The 25,699-nt window shown below is 47.8% G+C and overlaps 3 protein-coding genes across 8 annotated transcripts in view; all 3 read left to right on the top strand.

The window, feature by feature from the left end:
* Positions 1-8,657, top strand: part of POU2F3 (POU class 2 homeobox 3) — a 40,667-nt gene extending 32,010 nt beyond the window's left edge. The window contains exons 7-14 of one of the 2 annotated variants that reach the window (XM_061476041.1): positions 912-994; positions 1,114-1,296; positions 1,682-1,823; positions 2,698-2,834; positions 4,485-4,646; positions 6,176-6,242; positions 6,836-6,968; positions 7,880-8,657. In XM_061476041.1, coding sequence (XP_061332025.1) covers positions 912-994; positions 1,114-1,296; positions 1,682-1,823; positions 2,698-2,834; positions 4,485-4,646; positions 6,176-6,242; positions 6,836-6,968; positions 7,880-7,919 — 947 coding nt within the window. In that variant the 3' untranslated portion in view covers positions 7,920-8,657. The remainder of the gene's footprint in view (positions 1-911; positions 995-1,113; positions 1,297-1,681; positions 1,824-2,697; positions 2,835-4,484; positions 4,647-6,175; positions 6,243-6,835; positions 6,969-7,879) is intronic. The other variant, XM_061476042.1, reaches the window with a different exon arrangement.
* A 5,193-nt stretch (positions 8,658-13,850) lies between these two features.
* LOC133280941 (TLC domain-containing protein 5-like) lies at positions 13,851-15,940 on the top strand. 3 transcript variants are annotated; one of them, XM_061475996.1, is made up of 3 exons: positions 13,851-14,003; positions 14,473-14,672; positions 15,324-15,940. In XM_061475996.1, the coding sequence occupies exons 2-3, from the start codon at positions 14,477-14,479 to the stop codon at positions 15,860-15,862; spliced, it is 735 nt and encodes a 244-aa protein (XP_061331980.1). In that variant the 5' UTR covers positions 13,851-14,003; positions 14,473-14,476; the 3' UTR covers positions 15,863-15,940. The 3 variants fall into 3 exon arrangements, with proteins under 3 accessions (XP_061331980.1, XP_061331979.1, XP_061331978.1); XM_061475995.1 differs by lacking the exon at positions 13,851-14,003 and adding an exon at positions 14,082-14,151 and having other exon boundaries at positions 14,476-14,672; XM_061475994.1 differs by lacking the exon at positions 13,851-14,003 and adding an exon at positions 14,086-14,151.
* Positions 15,941-19,630: 3,690 nt separating this feature from the next.
* On the top strand, positions 19,631-24,094 carry LOC133280947 (TLC domain-containing protein 5-like). Of its 3 annotated transcripts, none has more exons than XM_061476008.1 (4): positions 19,631-19,896; positions 20,534-20,807; positions 21,753-21,952; positions 22,372-24,094. In XM_061476008.1, the coding sequence occupies exons 2-4, from the start codon at positions 20,752-20,754 to the stop codon at positions 22,908-22,910; spliced, it is 795 nt and encodes a 264-aa protein (XP_061331992.1). In that variant the 5' UTR covers positions 19,631-19,896; positions 20,534-20,751; the 3' UTR covers positions 22,911-24,094. The 3 variants fall into 3 exon arrangements, with proteins under 3 accessions (XP_061331992.1, XP_061331993.1, XP_061331994.1); XM_061476010.1 differs by lacking the exon at positions 19,631-19,896 and having other exon boundaries at positions 19,922-20,807; positions 22,372-22,641; positions 22,742-22,879; XM_061476009.1 differs by lacking the exon at positions 20,534-20,807.
* The last annotated feature ends 1,605 nt before the right edge of the window (positions 24,095-25,699 follow it).

Raw genomic sequence — 25,699 nt, 5'->3', positions numbered from 1 at the left:
CCATAAATTTGTATAGCTTCCCTGTGACTGTCAGTTGCAATCAATAGAATATATTGACTGTTTCAAGACAGGTAATAAATCCTTGCTGAATTCTATAGGCTTCACTCACAACAGACTTGAAGAATCTGACTGCATTTCTAGGGAACTACGCTGCTTTGGTCACTCCTTAATCCTTCAGGGCATTGCTTGTAAGCGATACAGGCTTGTACTAGGCAGTTTGTCAACTAAACAATTATGCAGTCTCCATAATACTGGGTTTTGTTAGTTTTATAGATTCCCCTTCTTTTTCCTTTTCATCATTTTCTGTCAGCTTATATATTCCAACAGAAATTCAATTTATTTGAAATACAGTAGAGCAGAAAAGAAAGGGTCAGATGGCTTCAAAATGATGCTTCAAAATGAAATGTAGAGTAGGAAGCAAAGTGGGGTAGGCTCATGAGATTAACTTTTAACAAGATCAGTGCTGAAAGCTGGAGTCAGAAAAGCTTATGTTGGAAAGAAGATGCACTCTTCTAAAAGCTGCAATGATTAAGCACTGGGAGAGATCACTACTAGGGGTGTGCTGCTTGGCATCTGAAATCAAAGTTAGGTGTCTATGTAAAATGTCTGCGCCTTAGTTCAGCCTTAGATTAACGAGCTCCATGCTGGGATCAATGGATACTTTCCCTATATCATTATTGCAATAATCCCTTTCAGGCCAAGAAGCCATGGGAAGAACCTTTTCTTTCTCATAATCCAACTTGGAGCCATCCACATTTGTAATGGCTGAAATGCTCATATTCTGAACAAGAGCTAACTGACGTTTTCCACTGAGAGCTTCCTGAGGCGCTCTGGTGCCGGGTGACGTTCAGCTGCCTAGATGCTGGTGAAGGAGCTGATCTGATCACATCTGCCTCTTTTTGTCTCCTCAGCTTTGCAGCCAAACATCCTCTCCTTCCCTCAGCAACAGGGCAGCCTTCTCCTCTCCCAGCCAGGACCCAGCCTGGCATCACAGGTAACTTGCCCCAACATACAATCCCACCATGAGAAGCACCCATCCGCAAAAGGTGCTGTTTCATTAAGGACAAATGTACTATTCCATCGTCGTGACTTTATGCATCTTCATTCTAACAGGCTGTGGGGCGTTCTGGCCTCCCTGGCTCATCCGTTGAACCCCACCTGGATGTACCCCAGCATTTGCAAGTGGCAAAGCACCTAACTCCATCAGGAGCTTCTGAGGAGCCCAGTGACTTGGAGGAGCTGGAAAAGTTTGCAAAGACTTTCAAACAAAGGCGAATCAAATTGGGGTTCACGCAGGTGAGCAGCCCCATCAGTGGGAAGAGCGGTGTCTCTTGTGATGTGGACTTGTTGGGCTGGGGGAGCTTGTGGCAGAGGCATGGGTGGACTGAGGGCTGGGTTAGGTACAGTTTGGCTTCCTTTGGAGAATCCCCTTCCAAGCACATAACAGACAAACCCTTCCAGCTGCTTCATTACCGTGATCTCATTACTGCACCTTCTTCAATATAGAAAGACTCATGGGTGTAGGGTAGATTCCCATGGGAAAAGAATACACTTCTTTGGAAGGCAGGCCTTGGAACTCAGGCTGATTCTATTCTGGAAGCAACCTGAGAGGAGGGCTGGCAGCAGGAAGCTGGGAAGACGTTTTTTGAGCTCACGTTGTGATTTGCATCTTCCCTGGCAGGGCGATGTTGGACTTGCCATGGGGAAGCTTTATGGCAATGACTTCAGCCAGACCACCATTTCCCGCTTCGAGGCTCTCAACCTGAGCTTTAAGAATATGTGCAAGCTCAAACCGCTGCTCGAAAAGTGGCTGAGTGATGCAGGTAGGTGACATCACGTGTATCAGTCCCATCAGCCTTGGCCAGGATGAGAGGATCCACCCGAGAACCTCCAATGAAAGCCAGGCAAATCAAAGCTGGAGCTAAGATCTCTCAATATCCATAGCTGAGCTGGTAATAGACTACTTTGTGGATCACACAGCTGCCTGGATATCAGACCACATCTGTCTTTTCTCCCTGGCAATATGGGATTCACATTGTGATTTGGTGTTTGGGCCGGTCACTTCCCACATCACCTCTTGCTCTGTTGCATGGCCTGGGGTGAATCACTGGGCTGGTCCATTCAGTCCCTCCCTATGTAAACTACCAGAATAGGAAGGGACTCCTAGGAAAGTGCTCAGAGATCAGCCCTTAGGCAGCAATTAAAAAAGGAAGGTATTACTGCAAGGGGAATCCCCAGTAGGAGCAGGATTAGGCTGATGTCCTCTGCTGGCTGCAAACCAGTCTAGGAATGGCATTAGTCTAATGTGCTTCACACAGCCATTTGGGAGGTGACCAATTTATCAAGCCAGGAGGTGTCTCAGCTACATGAGACCTGATCCATGGGGTTTAAGTCAGCATCTTTAACTGTGTGAAATTAAGGCACTGGGAAATGCCTGGTCCCTGTCGGAGGAGGCTGGAAATCAAGCTGGAAAAGGAAAAATAGTGTGTTAATTAAAACTTTAGCATTCCTATTTCTTTCCTGATTTGGACACCATCATTGATGGATTTGGGACTGTTAGAGCCATTTAAATCAACATCAGAGGAAGGACACAATGTAGGAACATTTTACTTACTTTGAGAGGTGCTATATTTCACAGAAAAGCTCAAGCAGTGAAAATAACTCATCGTCTTCTCAATGACCTCCTTCTTTCCCCAGAATCTGCTCCTTTAGATTCTTCCATGAGCACTCCCAACTCCTACCCCTCAGTGAATGAGATGTTTGGACGGAAAAGAAAGAAGCGAACCAGCATTGAGACCAACATTCGCTCCACACTGGAGAAAAGATTTCAAGATGTGAGGGGAAAATCTTTCCATGCGTTGTGGGCTCTCTTTGGGTTTGGCATTTGCTAGGTCATAGTAGCACTGTGAATCCTCAAGAAGAGAGGTCTCGTTTGTTTGCTTGCTTTGATAGCAGGTTAGAAGAAAGGGGATAACAGGAAAAGTGTCAAAACCAAAGAAATCAGATCTCATTATTTCCTTGATAAATGGAGTTTTAAAGGAATTAGTTTCATCCCCCCAGCTCCCCATTCTCATTCACTGACCAGTGCCATAACCAAAGCTGATTTCCTGCACCCTTCTCTCTCTGAGTTGTGACCTTGTACCACAGGAACAGCGCAGCCACGTTGTAGCATGGAAAGGATGCCCCATTAAGCAGGTATTCTGAGACCCAGAAGTAGCTGCTCCATTAATTGCTGCTGAATCACTTCACAAGTGGAGCCTTTTAGTTTTGAGGCATCAAGATTTTAAAAGAAAAAAAATCACTGCAGAGAGCAAACAGAGCTTGAAATCAGCAGCACTAAACTGGGCATTGAAAAATGCTCATCAAAACTGGGTTTGACCAGCCCTTGTTTTTTCTTGGTTTCTCCTTCATATCTGATCATATCACAATTCCCTCTAAGACTGTTAATGAGAACAAAAGACACTCATTGTCACATCTTTATCGGTACCTCTTTTTTTTAGCTAGTATGAGCCATTCTTTGTAATTGGAGAACTGTCTTGGCATCTCCATGCTAGGTATTTTTGACCCTCGAGTCTCCAACTCAGATCAAAACCCACAGAGCTAAATGCTGTCAAATGCAGCAGACAATAAGTGACTCAGAAGAAAGGATGAGTACTATTATTTCCCTTCATAAATGAGAGATGGAGGAAGAAAGAGAATAAAGTTGGAACTGTTCAGCCTGGAGAAGAAAAGGCTGCATAGAGACATCATAGCAGCCTTCCAGTATCTGAAGGGGGCTACAAGGATGCTGGGGAGGGACTCTTCATTAGGGACTGTAGTGACAGGACAAGGTTCAAACTTAAAGAGGGGATGTTTAAGTTAGATTTAAGGCAGAAGTTCTTTACTGTGAAGGTGGTGAGGCACTGGAATGGCTTGCTCAGGGAAGCTGTGAATGCTCCATCCCTGGCAGTGTTCAAAGCCAGGATGGATGGAGCCTTGGGTGACATGGTTTAGTGTATGGTGTCCTTGCCCATAGCAGGGGGGTTGGAACTGGATGATCTGAAGGTCCTTTCCAACCCTGACTATTGTATGACTCAATGAAATGGCTTTCTTGAGATGCTGCAGGTTGGTGTACAAACAGCACTTGGAGCCTGTGTGTCCTGTGTAGTGATAAGACCACCAGCAGCCATAAGCTTCCCCCCAAGCAATGATTTAGGGTGCTGTTAAGATCAAAGAGTGTGGTGCCTTATGCAATAACAGGTCCAGGTACTGTGACTCACCCCCCACTGCTTCCATGAGACTTGATGTCAATTCAGAGGCACTTTCTGGTTCACAGGACATAATCTCCCACCCAAATATTTGCCCTTTGATTTAGAAGCACATTTTGTCCCCTCCCCAGTTTACAGCCAACCCCACCCTGTTGTCCTCTGCCTTTCCACCCTTCATTGATGCTGTAAATTACAGCTCTTTGGGACTTTCTTTAACCTCTTCCCCTTTCTCAGCAGAACCCCAAGCCCAGTTCAGAGGAGATATCCTTGATAGCAGAGCAGCTCTCCATGGAGAAGGAGGTGGTTCGGGTCTGGTTCTGCAACCGGCGTCAGAAGGAAAAACGCATCAGCTGCCCAATACCATCCCCCATCAAATCACCTATCTACAACTCCAGACTGGTGAGGGGCTTTGGATTAAGGAGTTCTACATTCCAGCTCAAACAAGAAGGGAAAAGGGAGGGGGGAAATGCAGCAGGGTTTGCTGGAAAAGGAAACGGGACATTTCCTTGTACACACAAGTCCCTCAGTGGCTGGCAAGGCCGCTTCACAGTGCAGTGGCTGACTGTATCTCCAGGAATGTGCAGAGAGAAAGGTGGGCTAGCCACGGATTGCACATATAATCCACGTCACAACCTGAATGGAATCTCATGCCCACACTTACAGAGCATTTACCTTTACTCTATTAGTGAACAATAGGAAGAAAATGCAAGTTTCCTAGAAGGTCAGTTTAATTGTAGGTAATTTATCCGAATAGAGGTGCTATCCCAAAACTTTCAATCCTGAGATTGGTGAAGAAAAGCTTTCCAATGCCAATGGAGAAGGAATCAGCATTCCATGGAATATCATCCACTCATTTCAATTTAGTTCTGAAACATAATGGTGACTTACCATGATTGTTGGTTTATATCTGTGCAGAGATGCTGAATATACTTAAATAGTGCTAACTGTCCTCTCCTGCTGTGCATTCACACTTCGGCAAGTCAGGAAGGAGGAAAAAAGGAGAAACTATTGAGAGATGGTGAAAGCGTATCCTTGTGACCTAACGTCAGTGGCTACTGTGGATAACAAGCTACTATTGTATTTCTGCTGCTTAATAGTTGCTTCCACATATAAAAGCAGCAGGAACCTCCCTACGGTGTTTAGTGCTGAAGCACATGCGAGTGGGAGGCAGAATACATATTTGCAAGCAGTATTTTATCTTGAAATCTGGGGTTTTGACTTCTCCATCAGAAGGCAGGAAAACATCACAAGGAGCTTGGTCACCTGTTGCGCAACACATTGGGTTCACAGTCACAGACACAAAACGCTGCTTGCAAGCCATGAATTTCTGAAGCAGCAGCTTTGGTGAATAATTTCCCTGTGGATGCGTTGTGCAAAGTGTGCCTTTTGCTCATCAGTCACTCTGAGCAACACGGAGCTCGAGTATCGCGGCTGAACAACGAACGCCCCAGGCTCGCTTTGATTGCCGCCACCACATTACTAATTGTCACCTGAGAGCTCTCACCCATCAAGAACTCCTTGAAGGAAAAGGGATGATTTGGGCTCGAGACCCGGGTGAGCTGGGAAGCTTCAACTGGGAACATCCAATGTGAAACACCCAAAGGGCAGCAGCTCCTAGCAACCGGATTTTGCGTTTTCCAGGAAGTTTGGGTTGTGTTTGATAATTTCAGTGTTTTCCATAGCTGATCCACAAATTTAAACATATATATATAGACTAATACTCATTCTGGTTTCTTTCCATGGCCCTGCATATGGGAATGGTGCTTTTACACTAGTGTGTGAACAGAAATATCTCTGGAAGCTTCAGATGTAGCTAAGAAGTCTACCTGGGAGCCCACACACCTAGAGGGAATGAGAAAGGAGCGGTGCTTTGTGATCTGTACCCTCACAATGCCAACTGCTTACTCTCTGCTTCTGTTTCTCTCTAGGTCTCTACCTCAGGGTCCTTGGGGCCCCTCTCCGTCAATCCAGTGCATAACACCATGCCTGGGACTGGTAAGCCTTGAGAAACCTGCCTCACTCACCATTCCTTCCCTCCTTCCTCTGCTCCAGCTCTCTGACTACTTGGTTTCTAGGTCACATTTGCAGGCCACTTAAGACCCTTGGGTTTGGCCAGGGAAAGTACCCCCATATAACTAGTGTACACGGGATAAAACCAGCTGAGTCTGTCTCTTGGCTGGAACAAAGACATGGGAAGTTTCCCAGGCATGATAACATTCCCAGGATAATCCTAGGCAAATTTTATTGGGATGTTTAGGTTTGGGAGCCAGGCACACCTAGAAGCCAAACAAGAGGAGTGCTTGGGGGTAGGTTACTGGTTACTGCCTTTCTTCAGCAGAACATTGTCAGATCTCCTTTGAGAAGTGTGATTCACACTAATAGCGATCAAGTACTACAGAAACAGCAGTACTGGAGCCCACCCTGTTTCTCTGTGGCTGGGGCACGGATCCTGCCTTGCTGCTGCAGGGCAGGCAGTGAATGAGATGAGCAACACGATGGGTACAAGATATGATGGGACCATTTGGGCTTGGGCTGTGCGGGGCAGGAAAAGGAGATCCCGGTTTTATTGTGCTTTCTCTGCCACGCAGTAACATCATCGTGTTCCCCAGGGAACTCCAGCAGGCCCTCGTCCCCTGGCAGTGCACTCCATGCCAGCAGCCCCGGCACAGCCCAGAGCAACTCCAAAGCTGCAATGAACTCTACTGGTTTCAACTCTTCAGGGTAAGGCACTGGGGGGTGACGGCTTGCCCCTTGGCAAAGGAATTGGGGGGGATTGGGAGAAAAGCAAAGGGATCTTAGAGAAGAATATGAAAGCCCTTAGAGAGTCCAGCAATGTGGAACTACATGGTGGCATGCTCTTACATAAAGCTTCATATCTAACCTGAAGCTTCTTGGGATATGGCTCTTTTTCGGCTTGAAGACAAATAGTAAATCAAGTTTTTCCTAAACAAAACCCCGTGCTGGTTAAAAAAGGATGGACTGAATGGAAACACTGTCCTTAAGGACTGCCCTAAACTAGCTCCTTGTGTGGAGGAAGCAGAGCAAAGCTTATTTTGCTGGATAACCCCCTGCACAGCCACTTTCCTCTCCTGCAGTGCCACCCAGTAGAACAACTTGGGACTGTTGCAGAATAACTATTCCACGGTGGCAGATGAAATAAGAGCAAAGATTTTCCTCTAGCCTGCATTTAGAGGCTACAAAAGCTTTAAGCCACACATACAGGCTCAGAGCACTTGTGGTTATTTCACTGAACATGCCTCTGCTGCAGTCTGAGCTGCTCAGGCCTCTCTGCACTTGTAGTTCCTGCTACATCACATAAAGAATGCTGTGTTAATAGGAAGGCAGCAGGGAGCAGAGGGCGTTTACCCATAGCTGCTGGGCTTTGAGTCATAGATCATCCTGTGCTGTGAATCAGACCTTCTCTTACGTGGAGGAAGTCCAACAGCCAGGTAATATGTGAAATCCTGGGCACAACTGAAGGTGTTCCTTCGAAAGGCAGAGGTTTTTCTATAAGGATCGTTCACTGGCTGCCAAGTTAAACTAAGGTTACAGAATAATAACGCCTTTTATTGCAAAGGGATGCTGTTTAACAACATGGCAATTGTAGCTCTGATTCCCTATGTTGCAAACAGATCTTGGTACCGATGGAATCAACCTACCTACCTCCACTGAGATGACTCCTCCTCCACCATGTGTAAAAGGAGCTTCTGACTTCTAGCTATGGACCAACTTCTCTAGGAACAATGCTTGGGGCAACATCTGGTGTTCCAGTGCCTTCAAAATGCTGCCAAATGAAGGTCTTGTTTAAGGGAGCCCATAGCAGCAGAACTCTCCAGGGACTCAAACTGCAGCTGACCTTCCCCAAGGATTCTCGACGCCATCAGTGACATTGTAATACTCCTCCAGGCATTCACTTCAAGAATGAGCCCTTGCTTAGCACTATTAGCATGAAACACTGCCCTCTGCTTGCAAATCTCTGCATTCACACTGGATTGCCTGGCAATCTCTGATCTGGAAGGATTTCTATGTCAGGACCCTCATTTTCCCCTCTCGCTCATTTCAGAGCTTCCCATAAGAAGGGTCTATCATGCTGTTACTATCACGCACACATACCATAAACCCCCAAACTGAGCCGAGGTTACCCAGTTCATTTCACCAGAGACCTGTGTCTAGCTGTGAGCCTTGGTTTCCAATAGACTCCCAAGGTTGATGGCACTGTGCTTTACCCACTACCAAACTTGCTTCGCTTTGAGCCGTTCTGTTCTCTTTCTAAAGGGGCTTTTTTTCCTCCCCAGTTTTCTTTCTCCTTTTTATTTTTTTTTAATTAATATTTTAGAGCCTTCTTATTTTTTTCCTTTAAAAAAAAAAATGGTTGTCTTTTGCAAAATCCGTGTCCAGCTCTTGTTATTGTTCACAACTGGCCTCAATGCCCCACTGGAGGATGTCACTGTTTGCAAACCTTGGGTTTCTGACTCCATTGCACACAGAAGCAGTTTGCATTGATTTGATGGGACAAGGGTTAGTGTTGACCTTCCCTTTTGCTTTCATTCATCCTTTGGCTTCTCTCCGATACCAAACAAAACCAACCTGGAGCAGAGGTGTGCCTGTGTTCCGGCCTTTCCTGAACTGTAAGTCATGGAGCTTGCCTGTTCTCTGCAGCATGCTCTTCTGGTCCTGGGGGGAGAAGTTGTATTGCTGATCTTGAGGTCTGTGTGTGCAAGTGGTTCTTAACTTCATGGGATGCCAAAGTGTAGGAAACGTCACCTTTCACAGTGCATTACCAGGGAAATGCAGTTACTTTGCAACTGTCCCTTTGAACAGAGGTGGGTATTTAAAGCAGACTTGAGTACTACCTATCCCTGGTCAAGTTGTCTATGAGTACAAGTAATGGATTCAGTGGAACTAGAGTAAATGAGTACCTGGTATTGTAAATAGATATTTTTGAGGAGCCTTTTTTTTCTGAGGACTTTTTTTAGGCAAAATGTGAGCTTTTTTTTAAAGTAAATATTATCCTTTTTCATTGCTGGGGGGGTGAAATACTGATGTTTCTTATCCTACTCATCATGATGAATCATTGCTATAGGGAGTCTGTGATCCTTAAGAGTTTATCAGCTACCTTCACACAAAGTATTGAGCCCTATATGCACGTTGATCTAGAACAGCAGCTGTTGCTTTAAGTAAGGTTTTGTTACAGAAGCAGACACTGATAATGACAACTGGAGAAGATAGGGTAGCATTTTTGGGGAAAATAGAAATGAAAAAAATCTCTTTTTTTTAAATAATAAAATTGGGGTTTATTTTGGTTTTGTTTTTTTCCAAAATGCCCTAATACAAACAAGGGAAAAACTGTATTTCTGCTTCCTGCCTTCCCCATCACCACTCTTTCACCTCTAACTCAACACACTTTCATCGTATCTGTTTTTTCAATGGAAACATTAAAATTAAAGGAAACTTCTGGTTTGGGGCAACAAAATCTGGTGTGATTTAAAAAACATGCTAAGGAAAAAAAAGACATGCAGATGGGAAGTATTAGTCCGACTCTCCTGGTTGCTACGGCCCTTCTTTCTGCCTTCCTTTCCTTGCATGCTGGGAGGGTTGATTTCAAGCCTTGTTCTCCATTGCTTTCCCACTACATATAGAGGTGTGTAATGAACTATTGGAATATAATCATTGTGAAGAGAAGCTGGGACAGGTTCAGTACAGCCACATGGGTGGATTTTCTTGGCAGTGTTCTTAAGGTTCCTATTACTGTCTCTATCAGGGACTTCCTTGTGGGAACTTCCCTGTCTTCTACAGCTAGAGTGACAGGAATTAAACATGATAGATTCTTCTATGGTGTGCCTTAATGACAGGGTTCTGGAAGTGAAAACGCATTCTCCTCCAGCCAAGAGAACGATCCTACAACAGGATTGTAGCACTGCGACAACTGCATTTAAGCTCAGCTACCTCTTTGCTGTTTCAAAACACCCAGGGATTGGAACCAGTCTTTATTCACACACAGGATCTTTGTTCCTGGAGAGAGAACTGAGGTTGCTACTGCACTTGAGTATTTCCCCTGATTAATTTCATATGAGCCTCTGCATTGAACTGTCCTGGAGGCTGGTGGGGTATGACCTGTACTCATGTGCAGGTAGAGGGGGTGGAATGGGAATTCTCCTGTCTCTGGATGGCATAAAACCCACAGCGGATTAAGGTGAGCCAATGCACATTGACGACTCAATCATGCCTTCCCCTGCTAAACCTGGCCAGGGACCACTGCTATGGGCCCTTGGGGAAGAGATGCTGTGAGTCCTGCAGGGGAGGTATAGGTGAGAGCTGGCAAATTCATAACCCCTGCCTCAAAGAGCTGCCTTTACTCTCAGGCCTTTCATTGAACCACCTCTCTTGAGCTCCTGTGAGGGCTGGCCACCACTGTGAGAGGAGGATGGAGGATGAAACGAATGATGTCTTTTCATGCCAGGCTGGGAAGTGATTTGTGTGTGACTGCTCACCGTGCTGCAACGCTATGAATAAAGTCAGGAGGACTTGGATTTTGACCAAACAACAGCCCTGGCCAGGGATGAAAAAGAGGGGTGCCTGGTGCTCTGTAATTATAAAGACCCCCTAAGAAGCTTCCAGCTTTTCAAGCAATGATTTTAGAATTCTTATTCAAAGCCAGTACCATATGAAAAAGACACGAAGGGATCTTGCTCCAGCCTCTTCCTCCTAAAATATAGATCTTCAAATTACTGCTCTACATAATGGACACAAGTACATCACAGGATGGCACACTGCTAAGACAGTTACACTTCCTTTCCCTCTTCTTTCTCCCCCTTTTCTTCTCTTTTCCTTCAAAGATTAGCAGACAGGAAGAACAGATTTAAACCACCAATTTGTACCTTTGCACCACCCTATATTATTTTACTTCCTGCATTATCTTGGGCAAATTACTTAATCCCCATTAGATGATGGTGTTGATAACCCATCCTTCCTCCCAGTGCTAAACAGCATAGTTGAGGGATGATGAACATTACAGCTGATTCTGCTGCCAGCCACAATAGAATACCCTTCCTACACTGACCCTTAGTAAAGCTCTAGTTGCCAGCTCATTTCTCTTGTGAAAAATCACAACTTATTTCATAAGTATAAGCGATAGTTTAAAAGCCCAAAGTCACCATCCTTATAGCCTCATAGCCCTAGCATTCTTGCGTTAATCCTATACCTGAAAGCCGAGCTGCAACTTGGCGACTGATTTCACATTCAGTTCACAGTCTACTTCAACTCCTGCTTTCGGAGCCTCTTTGTCAAAAGAGACCAAAAATAAAGGCAGCTCTTTGCAATTATAGTTGCTGTACGTGTATACACGCTTGTAACATAGAGAAGATGCATCAAGATCATCTGGCTCTTACCAGACAAGGACTAATCAATGCAATCTTCAGAAATCCCTCTAAGTAATTGGCTTCCACCAAAGCAACATTTCATACATTTGGGGATATTATTTCTGAGAGCTGGGAGGGAAATTGCAAGCGCATTAAATGCTGAGTAACGGTATCTGCACATTAGTACCGCAGCTGAGCTCAAAGCCAAGCTGTGCCAGGTGTTGTGCAAACACACCACGAGAGTCGATCTCCACTCCAAAGTTGATAAACACAATAATGAGGCGCTCAGATTGATTGATAAACTGGTCCTGAAGAGGGAAACAAACATTAGCAGCTTGTTTGCTTGACAAAAAGCTGTAGTTGGAAGGGGTACCCCTGGCTTCTAGGAACACTTCCAGTCTCACAGGAGCATCTAAGGGAATAAAAACACACGGAGCAGGAAATTCCAGCTTTCCAAGGCCAAGAGTCACCCTCCACAGCCATAGAGAAACAATGCTGGGAACAATTGCTCACAGCAGATGTGCCTCATAGTGGTTATAAGAACTCACATCATCTCCTGGCCAACCTGACTTGCTCCCAAAGCAGCCCTGGTGCCTGAACAGTCTCCATGCTCTCTGTCCCTGCTTTTCTCTTGAGGAGAAGAGCTCCTCCATCATTAGGACTCAAGCATCAGTGACGTGAACCCCAGGAGCACGTGAAGAGAGAGGTGTCAGCTGAGTCCCTGTCTAAAAGACATCTCTGTGGGTCCCATCCCAATTGCTTGTGAGTATACGGGGTGTGACCCCATTTGTCTTTCATCTTTATCCGTGGTCTGGTCACTCACAAGCTCGCTGGAGAAATGAGCCAGATCCCACTCGGCTCCAAAACCAAATCAAGGACATGGTGGGAAGCTACAGGCTGGCTATAGGTGGATCTCTCTCTAGTTCCTGCTCTCCTCAGCCAGAGACAACAGAACTGACATCCTCAGAATATAAAAGAGATAAATGCTCCTGGCTTTCCTCCCTGTTGACAGATGCTGGAGTGCATATAGGAGATGCACTCCTATTAATAACTCACAGCAAGGGTGGCTTTTCTGCGTGTATGCAGATGAGGTAGGAGGTGGGATACCCAATACATCTGTGATGCTCGGTAGTGCCCAAGTTCAAGCAAGACTGGGAAGGGCTGGAAAATGAACAATTTGCTGTTGTATTTAATGTATTTTATTGTTCTTTCCCCCTTTCTTCCTCCTCTGTCTTCCCCCTGTGAGGCAAATGAGTGCAAGCTGGGAGAACAGGGCTCTGTTTCTTGCCCTTCCCGGCTTTTTTCTGTGGCCTGAAGGGAGACTTTGAGCATTTCTAAGTGTCTTAAGTGATCCCATCAAGTGCTCTCATCATTGCTGATGCTCACAGCCTTGGGACTTACAATCCTGGTAGAATTAGCATAGAACCTACCACTCCAGTACAATGCCTTTGGTAGCTAAGCTTGAATTCAGGCTCACTGTTACAGACGCCAGCAGGGACCCATTGCCTGTGCTGCAGTGGGGTCACTGCCTGCACAGCCCATGGACTTGCTTCAGAGTGGGGCTGAAATGCGGGCAAAGAAGAGAAAAATAGGGAAGTTTAGCTCAAACATAAGCTATAATCTACAATCCAACTAGAAGCATTTTTATAACACAGAGACCCATCCTATGGAGTGCAGTACACACACACCAGTCTGAAGTGACCATAGATGAGTTATTGGTTTCACTCCCAGCATTAGGAGCTCTTCAGCCGCAGAGAAGGTTTGGGTTGTTTCGGACACACAAACTGAATCAACAGAAGTTATGTGGTGCCAACCCCGACCTTGCTGCAAGGGTTTAGAGGCAGCACAGCCCTTCCCTGGTTACTCAGTCCTGCCCCTGCCTGTCCCTGCTGCTCAGCCCCAGCTCAGCTCCACGCTCACTCATCCTGTTCTGCTTGTTCTGTGTCACATCTCCCCGTGCATCCCGCACCACTCCCCAGCTCCGGACCCAAGCAGTCCCAAACTGCCTCAGTCTCCCCTCCTCACAGTCGGCACAGGATAACGCAAAGGTGGTCACCGCATTCCCACCCTCCTTGCTCCAAATCGGTGCAAATTTGAGGACTGCAGGACGCTTTTTAAACCAGCAAAAGGACAAACGCACACATCTCCCTCCTTTGCTTGATTCAGCTTTATTGTCCACTTCATCAGGGAGAAGGACATTCACCCAAATTAAAGCCTGGGGACTCTTCGGAACGCTCACAACTGGGCGGGCTGAGGTTGGGTGGAGGTACCAGCCCCGCTGACACTCTCAGGACGGGTCTTAACTTCTCCTCCTTAACTTCTCCTACCCCGCTTCTCCCTTCCCTGCCCCGGGGCACGCAGCTCTGCCCCTCCGACCCCTTTCTGCCTCCCGGGGCAGGTAAGCGGGGCACAGCGAACGGCGATGGGGAGCGGGGAGCCCTGCCCCGGCCGGGGCGGGGAGGGGCAGGTAAAAGCCTTCCGATGCGCGCTGGTACCGCCTCCTGCCCGGGCAGCGCGGAGCCGGAGCGGGGCAGCGGTAACCCGGGGTGAGGAGCGAGCGCTGCCCCGGGGCGTGCGGGGAGAGGGCGTCCGGATGCCCCCAGGGCGAGCGGCGCTTTGGGTCGGGGATGCTCCGGTCTTGGTGTGGCCCGTTAGAGGCTTGGTAATGGGGGGGGGGGGGGGGGGGGGGGGTTGCAGGGGATGGTGTTAGAAGAGAGCATCATGCTCATGGGAAGGGTTTTGGTGGGGTTGTTTGGTTTTGGTTTGGTTTTCCACCCCTGCGCTTTCCGTGAATGGGGCGGGGATACAGATGGTCACCCCTTGCTGAGAGAGCTGCAGTGCTCATCGTGTCCTCGCTCTGCGTTCAGCAGGATGGTTTCCATCGCTCTCGAGGTGAGCTGCAGCTTTGTTGCTTGGCTGTTTCTGTATGCCGGCTGCTGCTCCTGGAACAGGGGCCGTTCCTACGAGTGGAGCTGTCGCTTGGTCACCCTGCTGCATGGGGTGATTGTCACCTGCCTCTCCGGTTACGCTGTGTTCTTGGATGGCCCCTGGCCTCTGACCCATGCAGGTATGTTTGGAGTCTTACCCTGACTGTCGTTGCCATGCAGTGGGGACACCTCTGGTTCTGCTACAGGTGGAGTGGGGAGCAGATTGCTTTTGCTGCCTCCTATATGTATGCTTTTGGAGTGTGTTTGGGGCAGGATCTTGTTTAACCTCCCCCTGCTTCTTCTCCTCCCACTTCTTACCGTTAACCTTTTCCTTGTTTTATCCATGTACATATTGAGAGCTTCCACGTTGGCAGCTTGAGTTTATCGCAGCATTAGGCGTTAACAGTGTGTTGAGAATAGACCAAGTGCTGTTCACATCTTTAAGGGTATAATAGCTCCTAGCATTTGGCTGTGGGGTTTTGTTTGCTGCTTCCTGTAATTAACACTCAGACGGTTCTGCTGATGGTGGTCAGGCTTTCCAACCCCCCTTTCTAAGAGAGAAAAAGCAAACCAGAAGTGTGGAGGGATGGGTGGCCTGCCTATGTCTGTTGGGCAGGCTGAAGTGTGAAGGGAGAGCAGAACCAGGCCTCCAAGCTTCCAGCCTGGCTGCTGACCCATAGGAAAGCCTGGAAACTGAGGAGGAAAGAGGCATGCTCACAATCTGTATTCCTCCATATCACAGAAGAATGTCTTCAATCAGACCCCAGGCTTATGTACATCTTTCATTTCAGGTTCACCAAACACAGCTCTTCAGATCCACGTGCTGTCCCTGACCTTGGGTTACTTTATCTTTGACCTGGGCTGGTGCCTGTATTTCCAGACAGAGGGGGACCTCATGCTGCTCCACCACACGCTGAGCATCTCCGGCATGATCATTGTGTTGGGGCTTGGGAAGTCTGCTACAGAAGTCAATGCTGTTGTGTTTGTGAGCGAGATCACCAACCCTCTGCTCCAGACCCGCTGGTTCCTGCGGGAAATGGGCTGGTACCACACTCTCCTGGGAGACATTGTGGATTTCTTCTTCGTTTCCCTCTTCCTGGTGCTTCGAATTGGAGGAGGAGCTTTGATCATGTATGCGATGGTGACATCCCCTGATCCCAGCTGGCTCCTCAAGGCTGGAGGCTTGGCCATGTACGTTGTATCTTTGGGCTTCATGGTTGAAATCTGCCGCTTTGTCAGGAGGAAAATGATGAAGAAGAATATTTCCTGGGCAAGGCGGAGCAGTTCGAATGCACCTGTGAAAACTAATGGGCACTTGACAGCTCATTAATGGGTTGTGGATAATCCCCTGGGATAGGGTTCTGGCTTATCCCTGTGAAAAGAACTCCTAAACCTGACTGGAATTGACTTTCTGGCACTGGCTATGCCTGGAGGAGATGAACCAGCACTAGGAACACAGGGAAGCTGACAGAAGAGGGGTTTGAGTGCACATCTGGCACGTCTACTGACCAACACACTTGACTAAGTACTTGGATGAAAGCCTCTGAACAAGACTCAAGTGCGTGCAGGGTATGGTAGAGCTGTCCTTTGCCTGTGTGGAGTGATGGTACTTGAGGTGAGGTAATGTTTTACCTCATTGCTTTTAATGATACATTTCTTCCTTTTTTAATACTTGTGTTCAAGCAGATACTGATCTTAGAGCGCTGTGACTTCACTGGGATTGACTCAAGCTCTTGCAAACAAGAGTCAAGAATTAGACTAGTGCCAATAAATTCCATAAGCAGGTATTCACCTAGTCCTGGATTGCTTCAGAGAAACCAAACAGGCATTTTGTGGGTGAGAGAGAGAGAGAAGAGCCCCTCTTTGGATGCTCTTTCTGTTCTGGGTTGGCTCAGCTGCAAGCCACGTAAGCTGAATGCATGGCTAACAAGTGCAGTAAGTGACTGTATTTTCAGGGCTGACAGTAATGTTTAGGCAGATCTCAATGCAACATCTGTTCCATACCAGCAGGCCTTGGAGTATGGACCAGTTCTCTTGTTTTATCTCTCAGAGTGGTGTTCTGACATTTCCCCTGGGGTTTTAATGTGAATTTCCCTCTGTTTAAGGCTGCAGTTCAGATTTACTCTCCCATAAAAGCCTCGCTTACAGCTGAGAAACAAATGGCTTTGTGTTGCCCTCAGGCTTAGGAAGGCTGGTTGCCTTTCCTTCCTCATTTCAAAGACCTTGTTTAGAGGAGCCCCTGAAACAGCCTGTGTGTGGCTTTTGCTCAAGCTAGGTGTCAACCCTGCTGCAGAGGGGAAGGAAGGGAGCAATGGGAATACAGCTGCTATGGGGACACAGCCTTACTAGCTCCTCCATGCCTCTTATCTCACCGCCTTTGGCACTGCTCAGGGCAGATATCTGCCTTGGCTGGGGGTTAGAAGAAGGTGTGTGGAGAGATTAAGAAACGACATGAAACAACCTTTGCCATGCCCTGTGAATGCACTGCAGCTGTGAATGCAGGGAATTGAGCAGGCTATTGCCTATAGAAAAACAGGAGCCTTGCTCTTGGGGCCTGCGTTTGAGGTGTGAACTCTTGCCAGAGTCACTATGCTCTTCCAAAAACTCCTCTTGAGTGATGAGACTTCTAATAAAGCTGTGCTCTCTTGTTCAAAAGAAATGGTTGCTGTAATGTTCTTTTGTTCTGGGTCTTAAAAGTTAATGAAGCCTGAGGAAGAGAGGCTTGAGGGGAGCCTAAGCATGCTAAGGCTAGTAGTCACTGACCAAGCTCTGGCTCATGCCCTTAATGCAGTTCAGGAAGGAGTGAGCTGGTGGGGAAACAAGCACAGGACTGAGCCATGTGCTCTACAGCTCAGGTTTAAGGTGTGAAGAATAAATGAAGGTCAGCTAAAGCTTAGATTTGTGACTAATGTACCCATAACTTGCCTCAGCAATGAATTATATCACAGGGAACTTGAGAATAAGCCATAAAACCGAGGTGTTTGCTCTAGATGGATGCAGGGTCACAGGGTGACTTAAATTCTGATCATGTCCTTCATGCCAGGTTGCCCTTTGTTAGCACCAAAACCTCTCTGTTGCTGTGCTTCATCTTAGGAATAGCCAGTTCAGAAGGCTGGGATTGCAGGTGGTTTGTCTGTGCTGTATTTGGAGAATATAGAGTTATGAGATGTCCTAAATCACTGCTGAGTGGCTGTCTGGGGTGGAAGTGGGCCTGGGCTTGGCTTCCAACAAGGAAACTCTCTTCCTTCACCTGTGGAGACAGTAAATCAGCGCACACAGCTTGCATGCAAACCCGAACTGATGGAAGCTACCCGGTGAGATGCGAAGGCAAGTGCCCTCAGGTGGTCATGCACCACGTCTCACCTAAACTTAGTTTTAGCCTGAAATCCTCTAATGTGACGCTAGAAAAGCATCTGGTTCCACCCTTGCTATCCCATTGGATTTCTTATTTGCTAACATGTCAGAGAAATGTCATTTTTAATACAGGTGCCTGGTTTTTACCTGTCAAACATCCTTGAGGGCTTTTACAGTCACAGAAAGCTGTTGGGCTCTTGTGTGTTTCCAGCTGTTGTGTATTTCCTGTGGGACAAGAAGTTTCCCACTGTTGGCAAGCCAATAGGTTCAGTGTTATAAGTTCTCCTTAGAGTGAGTACAGCAAGTAGAAGGAATGTACTGCTGAGGGAGGGTGCAGCTGTACTACACCACGTAGCAGTGTGCAGATAACTGTTAGCAGAGGTTCCTGGCCTGAGCTCTTTTGCTGAATGCTGTTTATCTACAGGCAAAACGAGCCAGTGCAACCCAGCCTGCCTGTTTAAATGGCTGACACTGCACAAAGCAAACAAGGAAACGAGTGTGCAAGCTGCCCCTAACTTCTGGTACAATCCACTTGCTACCTTGCATCTCACTAGATGCATGTTTTGCACATTGTACAATCTAGAACTATACCCCCCCCCCCATTCTACCTCAGACATTAAATGGTCCTGGTCTTGATAGGGCTTTCAGAGCGATCTGTAACCATCTCCGTTGTTCTTCCTGACTGCTGAGTTTCTGTGCTATGGGTCAGTGTTAGCCCTACAGCTTTCTGTCTGTCAACCCTGGTCTTTATCCTAAGCTAAGAACAGCTCCATCTCGATTCTTACTGATGCTGTTGGAGGGGGCTGGTGCCTGGTCCAGCAAAAGTGGAGGAAAAGAAGATGAAACCTAAGATTTGTTAGAGAAGCAAACGTGCTGTTAATGCTAGTGAGGCTGTCGTGCTGAAATAGTTGAAGGATGAGCATCTTGTGGCAACAGGAACCTGTGCCTGGCCTGAACTGGAAAAATAAGATAGAGAGATACGCAGTTGAAAACAGCCTTATTACAGGTACTGTAAGAGGCAGGACAAGATACTCCCATCATCTGTATTTCAAAGGGTAGAACTTGACAGGATGAGATAAAAAAAACCCCAAACTGTTGCTGGGAGTGAGAGTGCTTTGATTGCAACGTAACAAATGAGTGTGTTGGCTGTGGAGGAACTTTTTTGCGATATACTTTAGGCTGCATAAGCCCTAGATTTTGCTACTCCGTGGATGTAGATGAAGGCAGGAGAGAGAAAAGGTGTGGTTTAGCACAGAATATGTGGTAGCTAGAAGAAATTGCTAGGCTTTGTAACTGTTGCACAAGCATTGGATGAGAGGGTATGTCCAGGGCAGGGCTGTGTGCTTGCACAGCCTGCTGAAGCTGCGTGCTGCGCAGTGATAAACCCCACGGGGTATGTTTGTTACCTCGAAGCCGGTGCTATAGTGATGCAGCGTTGCGAGTTGCTTCGCACCAGGCGCTGGCTGGCTGGGAGGAAAGCAAGCCCACATTTGCCGTGTTATCTCTGCGACACGTGAGATGACTGAAGCGGGTCATGGGTGCGTGGGACTAACTTCCTGTGCCCACAGGCTAAAGCGATGCTCTTTACATGTGCCCAATGGACACATAACCTGCACCTTGCTCTGTGAGCAACCGGGCGCTGAACCGCGGAGGCACCTGGAGACCTGCGCGTTAGGGCTCTCGGGGCCAGCCCCGATGGTCCCCAGCCCCATCCGTGAGGGATGCTCACGGAGCCGCTGATGCCGGGCGCCCCTTCCCTGCGCTCCCGCGGCCGCTGCCGTCCCTCCTCCCCGCCAGCAGGTGCCCCTCGGCCGCCGCTTCCTCTTCCCGGGCGGCGGAGGCGGCTCGAGCAGCCGCGTCCGTGCGGTGGGTGCTCGGGGAAGGGCCTGTCCCCGCTGCCTCCATTGCGGCCTGCGGGGACCCGGCCTCGGCATCCGCGGGCACCCGCAAAGCCGCGGAGGCCGCTGGAGAACAGCGGGGCCGGAGGCGAGCGGCGGAGGCCGGTTGCAGGTGATGCAGGGAGCGGTACGGGATGCGGGCTCGGGCGGTGGGCGCAGTGTCCGTGCTTTGGGGCACGCTGTGCAGGCTCTTTGGGCTCCTCTGGTTTATAGCTGCGCCCCGTAAAGCCGTAGAGGAATAACGGTGCTTTGCTGGAGGCGCCCACCTCGTTTTTAGGTGCTTGTGGGGAGAGCAGGGCTGTTCTATACCAGGGTTTTAGGCACCTGTAGTTATTATAGGGCCTGCTTTCACTCATGACCCCGTTGCTCCTGGTGGTAGGAAGGATAATATGATTACTAAAGGATATTGCCCTTTCTGGTGTGCAGGGACAGGCGTAGCTCACAGGTGCAATGTATATATGTAATGTATGCGTGCAATTGCATGTGCTAATGACAACGTTGAGCTTTGATGTGCAATTAGAAGATAGACCCCTTTCTTTCCAGGGGATGGAGAAACAGGTTTTGCACCTCTTCCTCCCTTTCCTCGCATCAGAATTCTTCCTGCCTTATCTGCCCTGACTCTGAATGCATACGGACCTCAAGTACCAGGGATGTCAATGGAACGCTTGGTCAGAGCAGTTAATTACATCCTTATTTCATCTCCCCATGTTCCCAAGGCCCATTATAACATAATGGTTTTGTTTACCCAGCCTCCTAAGTAACTCCTGGTCAGACTTGCAGTACCCAACCTTCCTGTTTGGCCTGTTGCAACTCTGACTCCTCATCAAGCGTGGTCCTTTTGGTGTTCCAGAAGGACCTGGGTGTGAATCCAGTGCGCTGGTCAGCAGGTACCAGCAGGACCAGTGGCACTTTTGCTATTACTCAACTGGAAACTCGCGCATCCCAGAGCGTGACTCAACCGCTTTTGATGCGCTTCCCTGAATGCTCAGGAATAACGAGACACATCTTGCATTGCATGGAAAGGTATTGCAAATATGAATGAGATGTAGATATTATTGTGTATTTGGGGGGCTTTTAGCAACTGGCTGCTGAAGGTGGTGGGCTGCTTTATCTGATCGCTGGTTGCTGGGGGGTGCTGTATTCTAATCTGAGCTTTGACCTATGTGTTTGAGTTTGAACTATGTGTTGTTGTTGGAAGTTTCCTGGGGAGAACAATGGAGTTTTGCAGTGGTTTTTCTTCCCAAATTGTCCCAGAAATGTTCTGGGGCTGGAAAGTTAAAGTTCAGTAGCAGGAGGAGATGGCAATGCCTTTTGTGTTTCTCTCATTAGCATCTGGTGTCGCTGCACTGGCAAAATTCGTTAGCAGTGGACATAGAAAGAGACTGTGGTGTTTGGGTTTTATGGGGGTATTTTGTTGTTTCAGGAGAGGAGGAGCCAAGAATGAGTAGGTCAGGTGGGGCAGCACAAGCAGACCAGTCAAATGCAGATACATGGGCAGGGAGCTAAAACGAAGAGGCAGGCGTAGCTCTGGATCAAAGCTTTATTGCTGGATGTGGCGCTCCTCAGCCTGTCCCGCAGGCAGTGCAGATGAGCACTAACACATCCCAGCACATCCTGCACTGTAGACTGGTTGGAGAAGTCTTCCGAGGTGCTCTACCAAGTTGTGGTGTGTTTTCTGTTCAACCAGGTAGGAACTCGCTGCCTCACAAGGCCATTGCTTTCAGTGCGTCTTCCCACAGCTGAGGTGACACTGGTGGGGGCCTGTTTGCTGGAGGCTCTATGGTGAATCTACCCTGATTGTCAAGGATAGGCTTCTTTGATGTTGGCCTTTTCCCACAGGAACTCTATGTCAGGAGCAAGCAACAGCATCAGGAAAGTGCTGGGGTGGTTACGGATGAGATGCTGCACTGGGTTGTGCTAACACTGCTAGACCTTCTGATCCATTTTGTCTTTCTGTTCCTGTGGCAGGATGCTGTTCCCCCTGCCTCTGCGGGTAGCCTGCAGTCTGCTTGCCTGGTTCTCTCTCTACACTTGGTTCTGCCATCGCTACAGGCACCGGAATTACGAATGGAGCTGCAGGCTGGTCACTCTGACCCATGGCATCCTTGCTACCTGCCTCTCTGCTTACGTTGGCTTTATTGATGGTCCCTGGCCTATGAGTCACCCAGGTAAGTAATGAAAGTTGTGGTCCCAAGTCCCCCAGTGTGTGATGGCACAAAGGAGGGTCCTCCTGCTACCTCAGTATCCAGCCCACCTGAGGAATGATGATTGTGGTATCTGAGCTGCTTTGTAATGGAAAGTACTGGAGAAATGGAGAGACTGGTACTGTATTTTGGTAGTGTAATGGTCTTCCCCAGCTGCATTCTGGCGGGGTGTTTGATCACGTTGTGTGGCTATTACATGTGTGCAGCTGTTAGACTAACAACTACAGTATTGTGATTTCTCTGACTTCTCCATCTGAGCTGTGATCAGTACAATCTAACACCAGTCCGCCAACACTGAAGGTGAATACCCCTTCCTTGTCTCAGATGCTGCCTGCTTGTTGCCTCCATGTTTTAAAGCTCTATCTGATGTCTTTATGTTTCAGGATCACCAAACACAACTCTCCAGGTACATGTGCTGTGCCTTAGCTTGGGCTACTTCCTCTTCGACCTCTGTTGGTGTGTGTACTTCCAGACAGAGGGTGCCCTGATGCTGGCCCACCATCTGGTGAGCATCTTGGGTATCACAGCATCGCTGGCACTCGGGGAGTCAGCTGCGGAGGTCAATGCCGTCATCTTTGGCAGCGAGATCACTAACCCGCTGCTGCAGGCTCGCTGGTTCCTGAAGGAGATCGGGTGTTACCACAGTTTCACAGGTGACGTGGTGGATTTCTTCTTTGTGGTCCTCTTCACTGGGGTGCGGATTGGAGTGGGGGCCTGGCTGATGTACTGTGAGCTTGCTTCTCCCAAGCCCAGGTGGTACATTAAGCTGGGCGGCGTCATCATGTACGCTGTCTCCTGGGTTTTCATGGTCAGCATCTGCCGCTTCGCTCGGAGGAAGAGCATGAAGAAGTACCATGCCTGGAGGAGTCGGAGGAGTGAGGAGTTATACTTGAGAGCTAATGGACACCTGAAAACCCACTGACGGGATGCTGAGTAAAGACTTCCTCGAGTTCGCAGTCTGGCAAGGAGGGGATCGTGCCTGAAATGCCACTGTTGGGAGAGGAGCCAACACACGTTAGCAATTCTGGAGCCAAATTTATCCCTGGCATAACTCCACTGAAATCCATGGAGCTATGCCATGGATTCATTGGATCTGCAGCGTTTGGCCTGGCAGAGGTTGGCTCAGTGTCTACGTAAGCATACACTAAATGATATGAGTGAAAGAAGGGCTAATTTTACTGACTAAACATAACCAGTCCAGCAGTCAGGTGTAAATAGTAATTTTCATAGCTAACTCCTTCAGCACTGGTAGAATCTTGGCAAAGAGAGGACATAACACTAGATCTTCACGTTCAGAGTCCTGTACAGTCTAGACAGTTAGAGTGACTCTTCATAGTGTTAGGAAGAAGCATCTTCTAGTGTTTTGTCAGAGTTGGGATTCCTGGCTCTTCCACCAACTTGTTACGTGACCTTGGGCAAGTCACGTAACTCTAACTCTGTGCCTCATTTCCCCATCTGTGAATTGGGGGTGATGGAGCTGATCCATCTGCGTTATGCACTTTCAGATTTTCACTTGAGAGGTGCTATGTGAGTGCAAAATGAGGGTTGGTATCTGCACTTCATTCATTATCCCTGTGTTTCCTTTGGGAGAAACTTATTTTGGTGGTTGAGCTAGAGTGTGGCTCTAGAGAGAACAGAATTTTAGGTAGGTGGCTGTTTCCTACCCTGATTCCTTTCAGTAACTTATTCAGTAGTGTCCAGGAGCTCTCATCAGCACTGGCACCTTGCAGGACTAGGTGCTCTGTGAATACACCCAAAGACACAGTCCCCAATGCAAAATGCTTTCCTGACTCCTTCTCTCTTCATCCCTCACTGTTAAAACTCCACCCACCCCTTCCAAATACTGCTGTTAGCTCCTTGAGTGGCTACCACTGTTATGAGAAGCTCAACAAGCGTGTTTCCTCAGATCCAAATTGGGATTTCGGGTTGAAGAGTGGCCAACGCACATCTTCAAATCACGGTGGCTAAGATGGAAAAGCTACTCGGCTTCAAATCTGTCCTGTGCCCTGCTCAAGACAGAGACTTACCTAAGGCTATCCTTATCTGAATTGACACCTTGACCTCTTGTGTTTGAATTCACTTCTGTCTCCCTGATTGGATCTGTGTCTCCTTATAAAAGTGGGCATTTATAGCCACTTATTTACATTTATAGGCATTTATTTGCAGCCAATTCTTAAAGGAGCTAGAGGTACATAATCTGGCCTTTTTTTAAGCAAAAAAGTGAACCTGACCGGGAGGAAAACTCAGCGTTACTTTCATCTGGTCCCATTTCCAGGGAAAAACTGTCCCCTGGTTGGCAGCTTCTGGTGTTTATTTCACTGTGTGTTCTTAAGTGCTGTTCCTTTGTTACTGCTGTCATCATTACGATCATTTATTTTGAGCCTCAGCACCAGGCCTGCAGTACAGCTCAGGTGCCAGTTCTGCTGTGAGCCTTGCCTGCTGCAGCCAAAGACCCGAAGAGCCCAAACCGCTTCAGATTTAATAGAGCCAACTGATGGGTGAGTTGGTCCTGAAAAGGAAACTTGACTCATTTAACACAGCACAGTGATGGGACTATTGGGCCTTGAAAGGAGACAAGAAGGGCTAGTTGGGGTGTGCTGGTTCTTTCCCAGCAGTGCTGCTGCTGTTGGGCATGTCAAGGAGCCTTTTAGCCTCAGCTTACCCACTCTATTAAGTGGGTACAACATTACCTACCTCGTGGGGTGTTTTCATTTGTTAACACTATGCCACCTTTGATGAAGGCTTGGTGGTCTGTGTCAAGCTGTGCTGTCTAAAGGCAAAATTGCTTTGAGCAAAGCACTTGTAACAGTGACCCATCATCAGCACTTTGTCACCTGAACATGGCACTTCCCAGCATCTGGCTTGCCTCACGAAAGCAGGACTCCAAGCTGTTCTGCAGTGGTTCTGATGGGTAGGAGTCTAAAGGAATAAGCTAGGCATCCGCATAAAGATCAGGCGTGCAGCTGCTTGTTCAGGTGGACTCCAAAGCTGAAGACAGGATGTCCAGTGGGTTTTCCCTAGTAAGGATTACAGTACATGGAGCCAAAAGCTCCATTAGGACTCTAACCTCTGCTGTGCAGCTTACTGCATCGTTACTTCCCTGCCGTGGGGGCTGTACAGCCCATATCTGCCCACCTGAATAAGGATGTCAGCGACTGCAGGTATCTATGAAACAGCTTGTATGAAGATGTTCTGAAAGACAATGGCCCTTAATGGCTGACTTCTCCCCTTCTTTGAACTGGGGGGAAGCTTGGCTGGAAGAAGTAGAGCACTGTGGTCAGTGTTGAGGCCTTAGAAGTTAAACAAGGGCACCAGAAAACAAAAAGAGCAATTGGGAATGGCTTAATGAGGTAGAGCTAGCAAGGACGTCTCAGAGTAAGGCCTCATAGTCAGGTAGTTGGCTCCAGCATAGAATCACAGACCCAGAAGAAGTGTAATTTTCAGGCTATGGAGCACATGGTGGGACCTGTCCTCGGGCTAGTCCATAGTGGCTAGAGCAAATTGTAAAAGGAAACTGTGGAACTAGTGTGAAATAATAACTTGTGTTTGAATTACTGTGTAATAGCAACTAATGTTCCACCAGTGAATGGTGTAGATGCTTTGTATTATGTTTTATAAAATAAAGATTATTTAATTATATGAGATATTTGGGTTTTCTCCTTGTATGTGGTTACGAAGTTGTACTGTGCATTACTGGATTGTTGGCATTGT

The sequence above is a fragment of the Pezoporus flaviventris genome, unplaced genomic scaffold (genome assembly GCF_033815535.1).
Source record: "Pezoporus flaviventris isolate CSIRO_AGI_PZ_B2104156 unplaced genomic scaffold, CSIRO_AGI_Pfla_v1 ptg000093l, whole genome shotgun sequence".
In the NCBI taxonomy this organism is placed as follows: Eukaryota; Metazoa; Chordata; class Aves; order Psittaciformes; family Psittacidae; genus Pezoporus; species Pezoporus flaviventris.
Note: the sequence above shows the minus strand (reverse complement) of the source record. Positions and strands in the feature narration are given on the sequence as shown.